At 56.1% G+C, this 17,663-nt stretch overlaps 2 protein-coding genes across 2 annotated transcripts in view; both read left to right on the top strand.

The window, feature by feature from the left end:
- CLTCL1 (clathrin heavy chain like 1) overlaps positions 1-13,215 on the top strand; it is a gene marked incomplete at its 5' end in the record, with an annotated part of 165,335 nt that extends 152,120 nt beyond the window's left edge. The window contains 5 exon segments of the mRNA XM_049865479.1: positions 1,030-1,054; positions 1,057-1,196; positions 1,284-1,682; positions 9,330-9,620; positions 12,752-13,215. Of these exon segments, the coding sequence (XP_049721436.1) occupies positions 1,030-1,054; positions 1,057-1,196; positions 1,284-1,682; positions 9,330-9,620; positions 12,752-12,868 (972 nt within the window).
- A 1,502-nt stretch (positions 13,216-14,717) lies between these two features.
- SLC25A1 (solute carrier family 25 member 1) lies at positions 14,718-17,663 on the top strand. Its single transcript, XM_049866297.1, has 9 exons — positions 14,718-14,820; positions 15,050-15,157; positions 15,243-15,342; positions 15,421-15,559; positions 15,958-16,042; positions 16,153-16,257; positions 16,460-16,575; positions 16,670-16,743; positions 16,924-17,663. The coding sequence occupies exons 1-9, from the start codon at positions 14,718-14,720 to the stop codon at positions 17,036-17,038; spliced, it is 945 nt and encodes a 314-aa protein (XP_049722254.1). The 3' UTR covers positions 17,039-17,663.

Raw genomic sequence — 17,663 nt, forward strand, 5'->3', positions numbered from 1 at the left:
CAATTGGGTGGGCCTGAGGGAACTCCTTTTGAGGAGTTTTTGCAGGAAAGGGGAGTAGAGAAATGGGATGGTGGCGAGGTAGGGTACGTGGGGTGAAGAGGTTGTTTTAGGATGGGAGAAGTAAGGAAGTTTGCAGGTGGCAGACTGTAGAGAGGTAAGTTAATGCAGAAGAGAGAACAGGGAGAGTGCTGGATCAGTGGCCTCGGATGGTGTCAGGACCGAGAGCTCCAGAGCTGGGAGCACACATAGTGTATCTGTAGCCAGAATGTGTGGCACAGAGTGTGGCAGAAAGGTGGGTATGGAGATTGTCTTCTAAGAGCTTCAGTTTTCTCAGCGAACCAGGAAGCAAGGTCATCAGCTGAGGTGAAGATGGGAGGGAGTGTTGGAGACTTCATGAGAAGTTGAGGGAGTCCTCTCAGGTGTGGGCTTGGCGCTGCCAGGCAGCGTCTTGTGCCCTCTTGTGATAGGAAGTCCTGAGTGGTGGGAGGCCATCTGTGGGTGGGCGCTTCTCCACATCAGGCATGATGGGCAGCTGTGACCAGGGAGCCGGTCCTGTCAAGGGGGCATGAGAAGGAGTTGGGGCTGGATTCGCGGGGTTGGCTGAACTTATCAGCCAAGGCATTTAAACAAGGCTGGAAGGGAAGAGAACGAGTAGGGGGAGGGTAGTGAGGCAGCAGGGGGTCCTAAGTAGAGCTGAAGACAAATTGGCTTCAGGGTCGCAGAAGGAATGAGCTGTAGAGAGAGGATGGGGTAAAACTAACAATCTTCAGGCTCTGTTTACCCATTTTTTTTTTTTTTTTTTTGTATTTCTTTTCATAAAAATGGGCAATACTTAGTAAACTGGGCAATTGCAGTGAGGTGGGCTGCTTTCCAAAGATTGGAAATTGTAACATGATTCAACAGCCTGAGAAGTTTTCTTCACATGGGCCTATTTGAAATCACTGACAGTCATGGGATAGGCTTTGGCTGTGGGTGGCTGCTGTCGGGTTTGCTTCACCCCTGCCCTGCGTGTCAACATTGGTCTTTCAGGACCGGGGCTACTTTGAGGAGCTGATCTACTGCTGGAGGCAGCCCTGGGCCTGGAGAGGACCCATGTGGGCATGTTCACAGAGCTGGCCATCCTCTACTGCAAATTGAAGCCACAGAAGATGCCAGAGCACCTGGAGCTCTTCTGGTCCCACGTCAACATCCCCAATGTAGCCGAGCCCTCCTTGAGGTTCTGGCTGTTGTGTCCATGCATGCGTGGCACAAGCCCGAGCCCTTGGCCTGTGACCTTTCCCCAGGTACTGAGAGGCACAGAGCGGGCGCATCTCTGGGCTAAGCTGATGTTCTTGTATGATAAGTGTGAGGAATATGACAATGCTGTCCTCACCATGATGAGCCACCCCACAGAGGCCTAGAAAGAAGGCCAGTTTGAGGACATCATTGCCAAGGTAAAAGGAAGATGCAGAGTGCTAGCCCCTGCCTGCTTCTGCCAGGCTCTCTTCTCCATGCAGGGCCCCAGGACCGGTAGGGTGGGATGTCATGAGCCTAGCATGTGCCACGCCTGTGGTGTATCTGCACTTGTCTCCTGTGACTCACGCCAACCCCCAGGCAAGCAGTTAATTCCATCTACACAAAGGGAACTGCTCTTAGAACAGGTCAGTGACTGGTCTGGCACACACAGCTGGGCTGGTGCAGGGGTGGGTCTGTGAAGCCTAGCCTGTCTGCAAAGCTGTGCCTGTGTGGTCCACTGTCCTCTGCCTCCCCAGACCACCCTCCCCAGTGCACTCCAGGGCCCAGGGCCCTCACAGCCAGCCCTTGGCAGGTGCTTTTCCTTCTGCCTCAGACCTCCACTCTGTGTCGACATTGGGCTGCCCCTCTTCATTAGTTACCTCTCAGCTCAGGGGTCCCAACCTCAGATGCTTTCTGCCCTTCCATTTCCTGTTTTACTTTTTCTCATATTTCCTTTCACCATTTGATGTTTTCTCTTCACATCTCTCCCATGAAAACGCCAGCCCTAGAAGAGTGCAGGCACTTCATGGCTGTACAGTAAACACCTGCAGGGTGGACGGGTGAGCACAGAGCAGATGTGCGGGCCTCTGAAACCCTCCCCTCCCAAGGAAGTGTTGTCCTCCTGTAGTCACGTTGGACTAAACCAGATCCTGAATTGCTCTACCAGCAGCCAGAAAAATGTTAGATGGTGCCAGGTTTTGATGTAAGCACCAAGCAAGACTTGTGATTTGGTTTGTGTGGTCTCTGAGTGGGGTCAACCTTGGGTCCTCCCTCTCTGTTCAGATCTGTATGCAGAATAATGGGTAAAGGCCGTGACATTCCTGACCACTAGTCCCGGGTCCTTTGTGATTGTGTGTCCTCATTTTGCCCCAGTGTTCACAGATGTCTCCCTTGATACCTGCTAGTGAAGATAACATCCTGATTATATTGCTGTCCTGTCATGCGCAATGGGCCCTCATCTCAGTAGCGGCTGTGAACGGCACAGTAGACCCACATGGCAGTGAGTCATCATCTCTCCTATGTGACTTTTGCTCCACATGCAGCTGCTGGGGGGCAAACATGCTGGCGGGGTGGATTGCTGGCCAGGACCTGCACCCTGTACACAGGGCTGAACAAAGAGGGAGGACCCAAGGTTGACCTGACTCAGAGATCACACAAGCCAGATCATGAAGTCTTGCTTGATGCTTGCACCAAAACCTGGCACCATCTATCATTTTTTTGGCTGCCTCAACTGGAGACTGTTAAAGGACAGCTGGCCCAGGTTGAGCTCGGGGCCATAAGCAGGAGGGCCTCGGAGGGTACACATGCTTCTCAGCATGGTGTGTGAGGTCAGTGCACAGTTGCTGGAAGGCCTCAACCTGGTGATTTCCGCAGGTCACTAGTGGAGGGCAACAGTCACAGGTTGACCTGGCTGCGTATGTGTCGGGTCCAGCAAGTCTAGATGCAGTCTTTTCACATGCTAACCTTTCTGATGTCAGGCTGTGTTTTAAAATTTGTGGCATGTCATGGTTTACTTGGCAGCACTTTTTATTTCTTAGCGGTTCATAAAATGACAGAGCATCGTCCAGTCGTCAGTGCCTTAAGTCTGATGATGGGTGGGTGGTGAGGCTCTGGTCACGTGGGCATCTAACGGCTGCTGACAGCCTGGCCTTCCACAGAGAGCCAGAAAGAGCCTCAGTGCCAACTGCAGCGTCGACGGCCAGTCCTATTCTTGGTGTGATATTAGCTATGCTTCTGGTACTATCTGTTATGTGGAAGAAAACTCCTGTCAGCAGGAGCCACCCCCTCCTTCGTGAAGGCAGGGTGGACAGTAGAGATGTCCTTCTCAGCCATGGCAGGAGGATGCTAGCTGATGTGGTGGTCCAGTGGCCAGGTGACAGTCAGAGGGGGTGATATTCGGTCTGCATTCTGGGCACACAAGAGGGACTTTGGTGTCAGCCTGCCCCAAGCAGGTGGTGGAGGGCTGAGCAGGAGTCTCGCTGAGACAGTAGGATTTGCATCCTGGTTCAGCCATCGCTGCCTCTGTGACTTTGAGCAGGGGGGTTGTTGTTTGGACATCAACTTTCCCATCTGTGAAGTGGGCATAATGTGTCCTGCTCACTGAGTGATCTACAGCAGATGCTTGGCACACAGTAGGTGCTTCTTACAAGTCGTGGGACGCCTTAGCGAAGAGTCCAGGAGTCCTGAGTTCAAAGCTCATTGCCTGGTTGTCCCTGAGTGCATGCAAACTCTTTGAACCTACGTTTTCTCCTCTACAAAGCAGGGATACTGTCCTGTCCCTCAGGGCTTTGGGGCTCTGTGGAGATAATTGGCACAATATGCTTGGATGGGCTTCATGGTGGCGTCGTCATTAACCACGCGTGAGGACCTGGCATATCATCAAGCAGCCTGCCTGTGCTGCTCCCGCCACAGCTCAGAGGAGCTACTGCCCAGGGCCGGTGCTCCCCGGACAGGAGCACAGATGGCCCCCTCAGGGCTCCCGAGACCCACTGGGAGTGACAGATCAGCCCAGGTCCCCACAGCTTACCCCAGCAAAGGCATGCACCCAGTATGGGACCTGTTCATTGTGGTCCCTGAGTACCAAAGAGCTGAGCCGTGAGTTCTCGTCCGTCTTCACAGATGCCACAGCAGAAGGAAAGGAGCATGGCAAGTTAAGCCTTACACCTGGGGGACACACAGCACTTCTCATCATGCTTCATTGGCCATGCTGACAGCACACCATGTGCCGGGGGAGGACAGCCAGGGCCATTTGCTGCACAGCTCAGTGGCTGCCACAGCCACTCTGCCAACTCTGTATTGGCCCAAAAGGGAGGCTGCCTCCAGAGAGAAAAGGGGCCTTTCCACAGTCACACATGCATTCATGGCTGTGTCCAGGGGGGCCTTTCCACGGTTGCACACACATTCACAGGGAGCCATGACAAGATGGGCACTGCCCTTTTACATGTCCTCACCTCACTCCCACAGTAACCTGTGAAGTCTATTGCTGGCATCTCTGAGAGGCAGTCAGGGCAGAGGGCAGGTGAATTGACACAGTTGGCCCTACTCACAGGTGGCACTGGTGAACTTGAGTACCTGCCTCCATGCTCTTGATCACCATGCTATGTTCCAACAGCCTTGCTGGCATGTGGCTGCTGCATCAATTCTGCTTCTTAAGTGCTTGAGGCCCCCTGTGATCCCAAGCCCCCACTATCGCTGAACAAAGGTCCAGCCTTGAAGAATGACCACTGCAGAGTTTGGATGCACACACCCACCCCAGGCCAGCCCAGGGCAGGGGTTGCTCTGTAATACAGCCACACCACTGCCCTGCTCTGCATTGATGAGGGCTGGTACTAGGGTCTTCACGCCTGTAGAGGTCAGAGTCTGTGGCGATCATGAGTACTAGAGTTTAAGAGAGAAAGAACAATGGAGGGCATGTCTAGGTCCAGGAGTGGGGAGCGGGGTGAGCAGGAGACAGCGGGGGCTGTGGCTGGTACTGGAAACGTCACTGGGCCACACAGTGCTGCCGGGTCACCTCAACCCAACATTGCTGGAGGGTTCCCCCCTCTGTGCCCACCCACTCCCTGCAGCATGGCTCTTGCCTCATGCCCTTTGCACACATCTGGCATCACTGCACACGCCCACAGACATGCTGATCGTTGCCCTTCTGGAGGACAGGAACTACCTTGTTTCCGCCAAATCTCAGAGCTGGGTACAGGCCTTGGACTTCTGTGCCCTCCCAGGCAGCAAGTTGCTGAATAATGTTAAAAGCAGAGCGTGACGGAAAAGCACTTGGGGAAGTGCCAAGAGACAGACTCGAGCAACTTGGCCAGACTTTGACACCTGGGCAGCAGGCTTCCCCACAGATATAGGGCCTGCTGTCCTAGCCACACCGTGGGGCAGCCCATCAGGCTTCCCCACAGCCTGAGCACTGACGCCAGGCTCCAGGCAGGCTGGGGGTCTCGCCTGGATAAAAGCGTGTGTAGTGTTTGGTATCATGGGGTTCGTTCCGGCTTGTTTCACCTCATTTATTTACACAGCAGCTGCCTGTCTAGAACTGACCCTGTGTCAGACATGGTTGGTGCTGGGGAGAGGTACACAAACCCTGCCTCTGAGAGCCCCATGGGGGGCAGTGAGTGAAAGGTGCAGTGTGTCAGATGGCAAGTACTGAGGATGAAAGGAAAGCCAAGATGGGGGGTGTCAGCAGTGTGGGCACTTCAGTCCTCCGAAGGGTCAGCCGTGACAGGCTCTATTGTTCAAGTGACACTGGAGGTTGAGCTATGCAGCCGCCTGTGAGTTGATTGTCTTCTCATCGGTTGATTCTCTTCTTATCAGTTATTTGTGAATTTAACTTTACCTAAACACAGAGTCGCTGAGTCAGAATTGCCCCGATGGCAACAGATTTTTTTTTTTTTTTAAACACAGTGTGGCAGCACCCACTTCGTGGCACTTGTTTACTTCATATCAGGATTTGGGGAATTAAAAAACTAAATTAAAATCATGTTCAAAATATTTGTGTCTGCCAGTGAGAGCTGATTGAGCACTACTCTCGTATCCTGCTGATCTAGTTGGGCTGCCTTGAGGAATTGCTAGGATCCTGAAGGTACCGCCGTCACTCTGGTTGGCCGAAACTTCCTACCTGGTGGAGTAAAGTTGAGTTGAGGGCCATTTTTGTAATACATTATGCCCTGAGCTGACTTCAGTGGCTGCATGTGCCCAGAGCCCAGGAGGTCAGCAGGTCATCAGTGTGACCTGGAATGTGCCTAAGCATTGTCCCCCTGTGCTCCCAAGGCTCTTCCCATAACACGTGGGCTGTGGCTTTTGGCTCGGACTCCATCGAGGCAGTGACCCTTGACACTGGCTCATATCGAGCTTTGCACCATGTTGCCACCTCCAGTTTTCAGACTATTAACTGACATCTCCTAGCCCTTAGTGACAGGGCTCCTGGTCCTCCCTGGTGTGCTGACGGGGCTCTTGCAGAGGGAACTGAGAAGAAGAGCTGTAGAGCTCCAAGACCTCACACCAAGGTGCTCTGGGGATTGCTGCTGGGCGGTGGCAGCAGGGCTCAGACACACCAGAGGAACAGCCAACATCCTGCTGGCAATGACAGCGCCCTGCGGTACCATGACACGCTTATCCCAGAGGCAGCACACATCAGTATCTTAACCACATGACGCAGGCACGCATGCAGGGGAATCACACTCCCTCACCTCTCAGGCAGTCTGTCCTCTCTGTGCCAGTCAGCCTGCTTACAGCCAAGTGTGCCAAGAAAAACACTTGGAAGAACAAAACCATAGGTATAAACTTGTTGAGCATATTTTCCCCTAGAGCAGTGGTTCTCAACCAGGGGCAACTATGCCTCCCAGGGGACATTTTGCATTTCTCTGGAGACATTTTTCATTGTCACTGCTAGGGGTGTGGTGCTACATCTGGTAGACAGAGACCAGGGTGCTGCTAAACCACCGTACAGTCCAGATAGCCCCCGAGCACAAGGAATGATCTGGCCCCAAGTATTAGGAGTGCCAAGATTGAAAAACTTTGCCCTGGGGCCAGAATTGAGACCACCTAATGCTTTCCTGAAAATGTTTTCCTAAGCAGCCCTGGTGGCGCAGTGGTTAAGCTTTTGGCTGCTCACTGAAAGGTCAGTGGTTCGAACCCACCAGCCGCTCTGTGGAAGAAAGATGTGGCAGTGGCCTCCGTAAAGATTGGAAACCCTATGGGCAGTTTTACTCTGTTCTGTAGGGTGGCTATGAGAATCAACTCAACGGCACCAGGTAATGTCTTCCTGAGAGCATGTGGCCAAATCACAACATACCAGCCAGTAGAATAGTGAGTAGCATCAGTGACGCCTCGGTCAGTCATGGAGCCACACAGAAAATGTTTTCTAGAGCAAAGAAGTGGGTCTATTTAATGAGGTGACAGTCTGATTTACAGCAGGTACAGCTCTCAGGATTTGCATTCATTCAGCTTGAACACCTTGAGGTGTGAGTACTCTTTTTGGCAAGACAGGTGAGCCAAGGTCATTGTACCTGTGAGAGGAAGCTGGGATGCTGAGGGAGCACTAGCCAGGTAGTACCTGAGGTGGTATCTGTGGGTTGAGCGTTGGAAGGTGTCAGGATAAAGGCAGTTGAGGGCCAGGTGGTATAAAAAGGGCTTAGAAGCCCACACATAGATATGGACAAGTGAGAGGACCCAGCCCTCGGGAGAGTAGAGAGCAGATGGGCATAAGGAGGGCGGTCCAGAGAACAAGGAGTTTGGTCATCATCCTGGAAGCATGGGTGCACTGGCGTGGCGGCCCCATTAGATATAGCAGTAGTTTAGGAGAAAAGGTGGATACCGAGATAGGATAGGAACAGAGAGATGACCTGAGGGTGGTGATGAGAAGTAGACAGGTGGGAAGAATCTTAGACGCAAGATGGGTTTCAGGCTGTAGAGGGAGGGGACATGGGATGTGTACCTGTGGAAGCTCATACCTGAGAGTCCTCTAGTAGACAGCCAGCAGGCAGTGGGATTCATGGGTCTACCTGGACCACAAGAACTCAGGAAACACGTTTTCTGGTGATGGCAGTTGGAGCTGAGAGAGTTGGTGAAACAGTCCAGGAGGGCTGTGGAGGGAGGGAGTACAGGAGGCCCACCTGGCCATGCTTCACATAGGTCAAAGATGACGGTGACCATGAGGATGTCAGAATTCCAGGGACATGGTGATCTAAAGGCATCTTGGAGGTGTCACTGAGTCTCAGCTGACTTTGGCCAAAAAAAAAAAAAAGACGCCTGGTGCCTTTATAGGAATAGCATGGGGATGAGGCTGCAGTCTGGAATGAGCAGCAAGCAGGTGGTTGAGAAGATTCTCTGAGGATGATGGTCAATGAGGGAAAACGGAGCTGGCTTCGGGGCGTTGGGTCAGGGTGTGGGATTGATGACTGAGTGTATCCAGGGGTCTCGAGAATAGAATGTGAGCTTCAGTTGGCAGTGGGCACACGGTGCCAGCTTCCTACAGACCCAAGTACCCGTTACCACTGGTGACAGCCAATGTGGCTACTGCTGCTTTAGCACCTTCCACAGTTGTCAAGAGTAGCTGCATGGTTAGTGTGTGACCACATTGTGTTTGAGACCAGCTTTGCCTCTTAGTTGAGCAACCTTGAGCAAGAGACTCATTCTGTGTGCCTCAGCCTCATCTCTAAAAGGGAATAGTAGCAGTACCTGTCCAGAGGCTGTCATGGGGATGAAAGGAGCTAGGCCGCATGTTCACTGCTTATGTCATTTAATTCTCACCATTGTGGCTAGAAAATAGAGAATGGGTATAGAAATTACTAATATACTAACAAGTATTAACTACGTGGGTGTAATTTTTTATATCATGTTACAAAGAAACCTACAAGTATGAAATGGTGATTAGAGGCTTGTGAGGGAATTCTTTATAGCAGAAGAGAAGGCACATGACTATTGCTTGAACACTAGCTGTATCCCTGGTTGAGTCAGTCTCTGAAGGAGGCCTGAGCATGGGGACATCAGGCCTCCCAGCAAGCACTACTAGCACCATTCCTGACACCCCTCACTGCCTGCCCCAGAGCAGCCCCGGGTTTCGCTGGTCCTGAGGCCAGTGTACTCTGGGCAGGTCAGCAGGCTCTGCAGGGACTGGCTGCCAGAATCGCTCAGTGCCCCCCTCTGACAGCTGCAGTTCTCCTTTCCATGGCCCTAGTGGATGCGGTACCTCCGTCTCATCAGAGGTCAGCTGAGTTGCAAAACAGGGCTCTGCTGTGTGTCCAGACTCGCTCTGCTGGAGAGTGGCAGGGCCTCCACCTGGAGTCTGGCTCATCCCCTGCTGGCCTGCCCAGCTGCCTGTAGGTTCCTGGTCCTAGAAGCTCGCCTCAGGTAGCAGAGGGTCTGGCCTATGCAGGCTGGGCCCCAGCTGTGTGTGTGCTTGGCAGGACACCATGCAGCATGCTGCAGAGTGCCAGGACGCCGAGCTAGCCGAGAAGCTGCTGCAGTGGTCCCTGGAAGAGAGCCAGTGGGAGTGCTTCACGGCCATGTTCTTCACCTCCTGCGACCTGCTTCACCCAGATGTGATGCTGGAGCTGGCCTGGAGGCACAGCCTCATGGATTGTGCCATGCCCTACTTCATCCAGCTGATGAGGGAGTGTCTTAACAAAGCGAGTGCCTGGCCCCTGGGTGGCCACGGCTGTTCCCTTCTCACCTCACAAGGTTCCCTTCCCTGGTGCTGACTCTGGCCTCAGACCTTCCCAGAGGCCAGCGTAGGGTGGCCAGCAGTCAGTGGCTGCCTTTGGGAATGAGTTCTTCCTTTCAGGCACAGGTGGTTTTCTGCCCAGTTCCCCTGCTCTAGAAAACCATCATGGGAGGTATCAGAACTAAGTACTGCCCAGATAAGTGATGTTCCTGCTGACCCTGCCTCAGGCATTATGGCAGAGTGCACAATGCCACAGAGCAAGGAAGGCGCTGGGTGAGAGCCAGCGAGGCGACAGCTGGCACTGCCAGTGCCCACGCAGAGCCCCCCGGGCACAGCAAGCTCCTCTGTCAGAGATCCTGGGGGCCTCTGTGTGCCCCAGCTGCCTCCTGCAGCTGTGCCTCTGGGGACATCCAGAGGGGTGGCTGCTGGCATGCCTGTTGGGGATAGCCCCCTTTTCCAAGCACTCAGTAGAAATGTTAACACAGGTATCAAGTCCTTTTATCACCTGAGAGGTAGGTGAAGTCATCCCCCCATACAGCTGCAGACACTGGGGTTCGGACCCAAGACTAGCAGGGGAGTGGGGTTCAAACCCGTATTCTCCAACCAGGTCATGCTCCTCTCTCGGCATGTCAGCTTCGGACACTCAGGTGTCACTTGGCTTCCTAAGTGTCCCACTCCAGCTTCTTCTATTTAATGAGGTGACAGTCTGATTTAAAAACTCTCCCTGTATATTAAAACCCTGGGAGGCCCTGTCTAGGACTAGTTTTAGCTGCTGTCCATAGACTTGCGTCACCCAGTGTTTCTGACACTGCCGAAGGGCACCTCTTAGCAGTGCCTGCCTACAGATCCAGTCACACACCTGGGCATCTCCAGGCTGGATGGAGACTCTGGCTGCACCACGAAGCCTCTCCTAGTGAGGCTGCATTTCATGGTGGATGGAGGGGGGCCTCCTGGAGCATGTGGGAACTGCAGAGAGACAGACAGCGGTGGGCTCTGGCATGATTAGCTAATGCCCAGAGGGGCTCGTGCTGCCTGCTGGCTGCAGAGCTTCCGGGGAGCTGCCCCCCAGCACCTGACAAGGGCCACTCTGAAGCCACTGGTTCAACTGCAGGAAAGGAGGGACCTGCACAGCACATCTCACTGTAATGTCCTGGCCAGTGTGGGGATGGTGGCAAGAAAGGCAGCCTTGTCCATGTGGCCTGAGCTGTGCAGGCCACCAGGGGACACTGACTGGCTGGTTTACTAGGGTCCCAGACTCTGAACTGCAACTAACGGCAACTCCCTGGAGGAGCTGTCTGTTGGCATTTTGCGGGTGGTCCCAGGGAACAGCTCTTGCCTGTGGGGTGCTACTTCTCACCTACTCCCTGCCGCATAGTGTCTGCACCCCAAAGCACCCTGTCCTTCCTGAGACCCTGCCTGAGTGGGACGTGACTCTCTGGTCATCAAGGCCCGTGGGTTAACACAGAGAGCTCAGACCTCTGAGGCCTCGTTGCTGCAGGGGGCTGGACCCCAAGGGGACCCCGGGAACTGGAGGGGGCACACTTCCTCTGTCGTGAGTGATGGAGTTCAGCAGCCACCCTGTCATCTCGGTCCAAGCTGTGACCACACACCTAACCCAAGGCCGGACAGTCTGCTTGGATTTCAGCTCCTTGGTCTGGATCTTCATGGATCTGCCTTGGCTTTGTCCCACTCTTTCTCTGCAAGGCCCAGACACAATGCCTGTTATGATGGGGGTCCCCACCAGGTATGGGGTGTTCTTGGTTGGGGCCAGGGCCCAGCGGACAGCACAGCAACATTGTGAGAATGGGGTCCCAGGCAGGAAGGTCACAGCCTGTTCCTGACTGAAGAACCTGCCCATCAGCCTCCTGACTTGTCTGGGAGCTATTGGGCTGTCCTGCGGAGACCCACCCTCTGCCAGGGCCCTCCAAGGGGAGGGAGAGTGGAAATAGCATAGACCTTGGCCCTGGGGCTACCGCAAGCCTGGGCAAAAATGGCAGCTGTGGGTCAGATGTAGCTATCTGGTCTCAGCCAGCTCCCCAGGAGGGGAGGGGATGTGAAAGGATTCAATGAGGCTTCAGGCCTGTCCACTAGCAAGCGGGAGGCGGCAGGGCTCTGGGTGGCAGCAGGGCTTTCTGCTGGTCGCCCCTAGGCCCGAGCTCATGCAAGGGCACAGGACTAGACTCACAATTGCTGTAGCCCTGCTGGCATGGTGACCCCAGATGTGGTGGCTCCTCTGCACTCTCTGCTCCCTCTGCCCATGCATCTGCACCAGCACCTGAGTGTGCACAGAGGCCTGCTGAGGCCACCTCCCCTATCCCGAGATGTGCCTTCTCTCCACCAGGTGTAGTATTCCAGGTATCAAGTTCCCAGTGTTCTGAGGACTAGTGGTTCCTGTGCCGATGAGGAAGGGCAGGCAGCCTGGGCTCTGGGACTGGCTGGCTAGAGTTCGGAGGAGGAAGCACCATGTTTCCTTGGCAGTGTTCTGCATGCTGCCCAAGCTCACAGGTCAGTAAGCGGTGGTGACGCCATGAGTCAGGCAACCTCACAGCCTGTGGTCATTAGCCACTGCTGCGTTGCACCAGCAGCCACATGCCCACTTGAAAACTTGGGCTGGCTTCATGGCTGGGGGACTTCACCAAGGCCCCATCCTGCTCCATCTCAGCCTCCCTGCATTCAATCATACATCCGTTTTATGTTTGACATTTTCGCAAACTTTTTTTTGTAACTATAGCCATGTAACAAGTATGGGGGAAAATGGTGACGTATCTCAACGGTTTTGCTGATTTTTAGATGGACACCTAGAGTTTATCTTATTGTTTAGTTAAAATCAGTATTTTCTCTTACAAAAAAAATGTGCATCATGGGAGTGTGGCATGGGGATCAGGTGGTCACTCCAGGTACAGCCAGAAGCCAGCCTGGTCCAGTGGGCCTGGTGCCACCTCCACTGGCTGTCCAGCATGAACACTGTCAGCTTCCAGCTCTCCTAGAGGGCCTTTGTGTCCTTGCCACTCACCTGGAGGCCTGGTTGAAGGATGGCACAGGACAACAGCTTAGTGCTGTCTGGGTGGTAATCAGGGGCTCCCACCTATGTTGCAGGTGGACAAACTAGAGGTCTCAGAGAGTCTACATCTGCAGGAGCAGCATGTGGTGGAGTCCACTGCTCTTGTGTTGGGTAGGTGGCACCCTCTGGAGAGATGGGGTTGGACAGGGTAGGGGCGGGAAGGCCCTCTCTGGCTGCCAGGTGTGGAGAAGGTAAGTGTAGCCAGGATGTGTGAGAGGCACAGCCTTGTGTCCTCTCTGCTCCGGGGCACCTGCCTTTTTGAGGACTTGCCTGCCTGCTCTTGTGCCTGGCACCTGCCCAGCGGTGAGCTGCTGCTGTGTCCCTACCAGCTGGTCCCCAGGCAGCAAGGCTGTGGCTGGCCTGTTCTGGGAGGAGGGCTTTGCACAGACCTTGGAGGGCCTGGCTCTTGAGTAGATGGGTTTGGTGGGGCCCACTCTATAGAGCTGCTGTTTGGCTCTTAGACTGCGCTGAGGGGACCGATGCAACATGCATCAGGGGTGTCATGAGCATGCAGCATGTGAGCCTAGCCTTGAGTCTCCTCTGCCACGTGTCTTCCCTGTGCTCCATGTGCCCACCCACCACCAATGTCATCTGATTTTCTTAAGATTTTGATGGGCATGAGTGAGCTGATTGAGCTCAGTAAGTGTCCCATAGCCTGCCCCAGAACAGCTGCACCCCCTCCTTGCCTCCAGGCACCTGCTGTCCCGGGTCAGGGCTGGTCTGGACCCTGGCCCTTGGGCCCCTGACTGGTCTGGGTCAGCCAAGAGCAGCCCACAGCTCTGCTCACCTCCTGCTCCCCCTTTCCGGCCAGCAGCTAATGCTGTGAGCCAGCTGCAGACCCCGCCCCTGCTGGCTTCGCCTGTGGGCGGGCCGCTGCTCCAGCCTTCCTTCGCCCACCTTCCCCTGTTCAGCTTCAATGATCTCAGTCGCCACACCCCCTCTACCGAGTTATTAACCTCTGCAAGGAGTGTGTCCACACTAAAAGTGCAGAGGACCCCTCCATGGGAGGCGGGGACACCTGGAATTGTTATTTTGCTGAGGCGGAAGGATTGCAGCCTCTGAGCCAGGACCAGAGCCTGGGGAGGCCAGGCCAGGCACTAACTTCCCAGGAAGACCAGCGTCTGGGAGGTCAAAGCCTCAGGCTGAAGCCGGGGTTCCTAGGGAGAGCCTTGTCTGCAAGAATTCCCTGACATTTGTGGGACGGGTACCCTCTTCACCCTCATCCTGGGCAGAGCTACCCCTCTCCAGGCCATTTTGCAGACCCTACAAGAACACTTACTGTATGGAGATACCGGGCTGTAAAACGGCCGTGTGCCTCCTGTGGGTCATGAATATTAAAAAGCAGTTTATCAAGGCGAAGTTGCTATGTGTGTGCTCGGTGCTTGCCGGGGGTCTTGGGAGCGAGAGGAGACGCAAGCAGGCAGCCCATTAAAAGATGTGCTGGGATCTGGAGGGGTGTACTGCTCCTGCTCAGGTCTCTCCCGGACCACGCTTTCTGCACGGAGCTCTGAATGCTACCTGCGATGCCTTGATGTCTCCCCAAGGCCAGACCTTCATTAGCAGGCATGGGTTAACCCCACGTGTTCTGGGGGAGGGTCTACTCCTCTCCCGATCGGACCAGGGGCGGTGTCGCTGCTCTGAAGGGTTCCTGTCGCACAGAGCCCGAAGTTTCTAGCACGATACCGAAGCTGCACTTTGACCTACTGCGCCTGCCCCGCTCCGCCCCGCGCTCTCGGTTCTCTGGGGGCCCAGGCGCGATCATTGGCTGCGCCGCGGTCCCGCCCGGGCCCCGCCCTGGCCTCAGTTTCCCTGCCGGCACGGGGCGGGACGGGGGCGGGGCCCGGCTCGGGCCACGCGGGGCGGAGACCCGGGAGCCGACGCGCTGCCCCGCCCCCCGGACCATAACTCCCTGCCGCTGCTGCCGCCGCCGCCGCGGACGGAAAGCCGAACGCCGGGGGCTCGGACCCGAGGCCGCCCGGGTGCCCTGCCTCCTCGTTCGCCATGGCGGTGCCCCCCATCTCACGGAACCCCCGCATCCTGGCGGCTGCCGCGCCCGCGCCCGGAAAGGCCAAGCTGACGCACCCAGGGAAGGCGATCCTAGCAGGTGGGCCGCAGACCCCTGCCCGCTCCGGCTGCCCTTGCTTCCGTGTGGGCTAGCCACGCGAGGCCCCGCCCCACTTCCGGGTCGGGCGGGCGGCCGGGCGGGGGTGCGGCTCCGAGCCAAGGAGCTCGGGCCGCTTTGCGGAGCCTTTAGAGCCCGGGCCGGTGAGGGGCGAAGTCCTGGGCGGGTGAGGCGTAGCGCGGCGGCGGGTCTCAGGACTTGGTCCCCGCAGGCGGCCTGGCTGGCGGCATCGAAATCTGCATCACGTTCCCCACTGAGTATGTGAAGACGCAGCTGCAGCTAGATGAGCGTTCACATCCTCCGCGGTACCGGGGAATCGGTGAGGAGGGGCGCGGCGGGCGCGGCGGGGCCTGGCGGTGCAGCGCAGCGCAGCGAGGGGCGCTGACCACCCGCTCCTCCCCCAGGGGACTGCGTACACCAGACGGTCCGCAACCATGGCGTTCTGGGCCTTTACCGTGGTCTTAGCTCTCTGCTCTATGGTTCCATCCCCAAGGCGGCGGTCAGGTGAGGCCGAGTCTGGGCAACGTGGGAGGGGGCCGCCGCCCCGACTGTGGCCACCTTACATCCCCTCCCCTCTCCCAGGTTCGGCATGTTCGAATTCCTCAGCAACCATATGCGCGACTCCCAGGGACGGCTGGACAGCACGCGCGGGCTGCTGTGCGGCCTAGGCGCCGGGGTGGCTGAGGCCGTGGTGGTCGTGTGCCCCATGGAAACCATCAAGGTGGGGAGTGGTCGCAGTGCTGGGCTGGGGACTGCAGGGGGACGCTGGGGCAGGAGATGAAGGAGGAGCTGCTCTGTGCGCTCGAAAGGTTTGTAGGCAAGTGGAAGACTTAAAGGTTTCTAAAAAATAATTTTGTACACAGGTAACGTAAGGTAACACGTGTTTGCTGCTGAAACCTGCAAAAGTGGTAGTAGATTCCTTAGCAAAGTGGGCCTCTTCTCGGTCTGGGTTCTTAATCTGTTCTGTGTCCTATAGTAACAGGACAGTGCTGTCTCCAGGCGAAAAGCTGAATCCAACCCTGGCCTGACGTTAGGCTCAAGGGGCCAGGTTGCCTGCCAGCTGGTGGCCAGGGGCAGCTCTTGGTGACCTCAGGACCAGCGCCTTTGCTTCCTTCTCAGGTGAAGTTCATCCATGACCAGACCTCCCCCAAACCCAAGTACAAAGGATTCTTCCATGGGGTCAGGGAGATTGTGCGGGAGCAAGGTGAGCCAGTCATGGAGGGCCAGGGACCTCTCCCTGGCTGGAGGAGGCTGCAGTCACCCCACTCTTGGTTGGGGGGCACTAACGTAACCCCGTCTCTGTTCCTGCCCTAGGGCTAAAGGGCACATACCAGGGCCTCACAGCCACAGTGCTGAAGCAGGGCTCCAACCAGGCCATCCGCTTCTTCGTCATGACCTCTCTGCGCAACTGGTACCGAGGTGCGTCTGTCACTCCAACCCCCAGACACTCAAGACTGCACCTATTCCCTGTGGGCCCCCCAGCCAGGGCCCCACACTCCATTGCGCCCCCACCTTCATAGGCCTTGGCCCAGGCTCCTCCCCACTCTGCTCTGCCACCCCTCAGAGCTCTGACCCACTTGTTCTCCATCACCCCTTGACTGCAACCCCCACTGCCACCCAGGAGACAATCCCAACAAGCCAATGAACCCACTGGTCACTGGGGTCTTCGGAGCCATCGCAGGTGCTGCCAGTGTCTTCGGGAATACTCCACTGGATGTGATCAAGACTCGGATGCAGGTGGAGCGGGGAGCAGATGAAGAGTGTCCACAGGGGGAGGGGACCAAGTGGAGGGCTGGCCACCAAGCAGTGCTTGCATCCTTGTATCTGGCAGGGCCTGGAGGCTCACAAATACCGGAACACCTGGGACTGTGGCCTGCAGATCCTAAGAAATGAGGGGCTCAAGGCGTGAGTGACAAGGGAGGGCTGTTGTCCCCACCCCTCCCTGGCCTTCTACCTGGACATCACCTCATAGCCCGGGCCTGCCTCACACCCTGGGGACTCTTTCCTTCAGTTCTTTTCCCCTTCCTACAGGAACACTCTTTTCATGACCACCTTCCTTCTTTGCTCACCATATGTCTTTCCCAGGTTTTACAAGGGCACTGTCCCCCGCCTGGGCCGGGTCTGCCTGGATGTGGCTATTGTGTTTGTCATCTATGATGAAGTGGTAAAGCTGCTTAACAAAGTGTGGAAGACTGACTGAGCCTGGCACCTGCATAGGGACCCCGAGTGCCTCCAAACCAGCCCACACATCTCACGTAATTCCAGTGCAGCGTGCCAAAAGGCCTCTCCCTGCGTCCTTCGAGCTCTGTGGCCTGTGATCTGGCCTGTGTCTGTCCCCGTGGCCCTTGAGTCCATGTGTCCCATAGCGTTGTGTGTGCTCTGCGGTCTGTGTGACACTGCTACTGTGTCTAGTCAGGCCATGGCTTGGGTATTCCTGTGGCCTGTGAATCTGCCCACAAGTCCCATGAGCTTGCTCCTGAGCTGTGTGCCTGTGTCTTGTGTTCAGTGTTGTGTGACCCTGTGTCCTGCATCCCAGGGTGCCCACGTGGCCTGGGTCTGTGGCCCCTGTAGCCATGGCCTGGTCCCAGTCCGATGCCTTTCACCGCGAGTGGTAAGGGCACCCTGCCCCAGCCTACCACAGCTGCCTCCGGGCCTTGGCCTGGTCTCACCGCATTCCAGGGGCTGCGTCCCCCCTGCTTCTGCCACTGGCCTTAACCGGCCTTCGGGCCCTTCCTCTGCCCAGGACAGGGTGGCACCTGCCACTCTCAGGACCACCCTCCCAAGGCAAAATAAACCGGATTCTGTTTCAGCTTCCTGTCCCTGCT

The sequence above is a fragment of the Elephas maximus genome, chromosome 22 (genome assembly GCF_024166365.1).
Source record: "Elephas maximus indicus isolate mEleMax1 chromosome 22, mEleMax1 primary haplotype, whole genome shotgun sequence".
NCBI lineage: Eukaryota > Metazoa > Chordata > Mammalia > Proboscidea > Elephantidae > Elephas > Elephas maximus.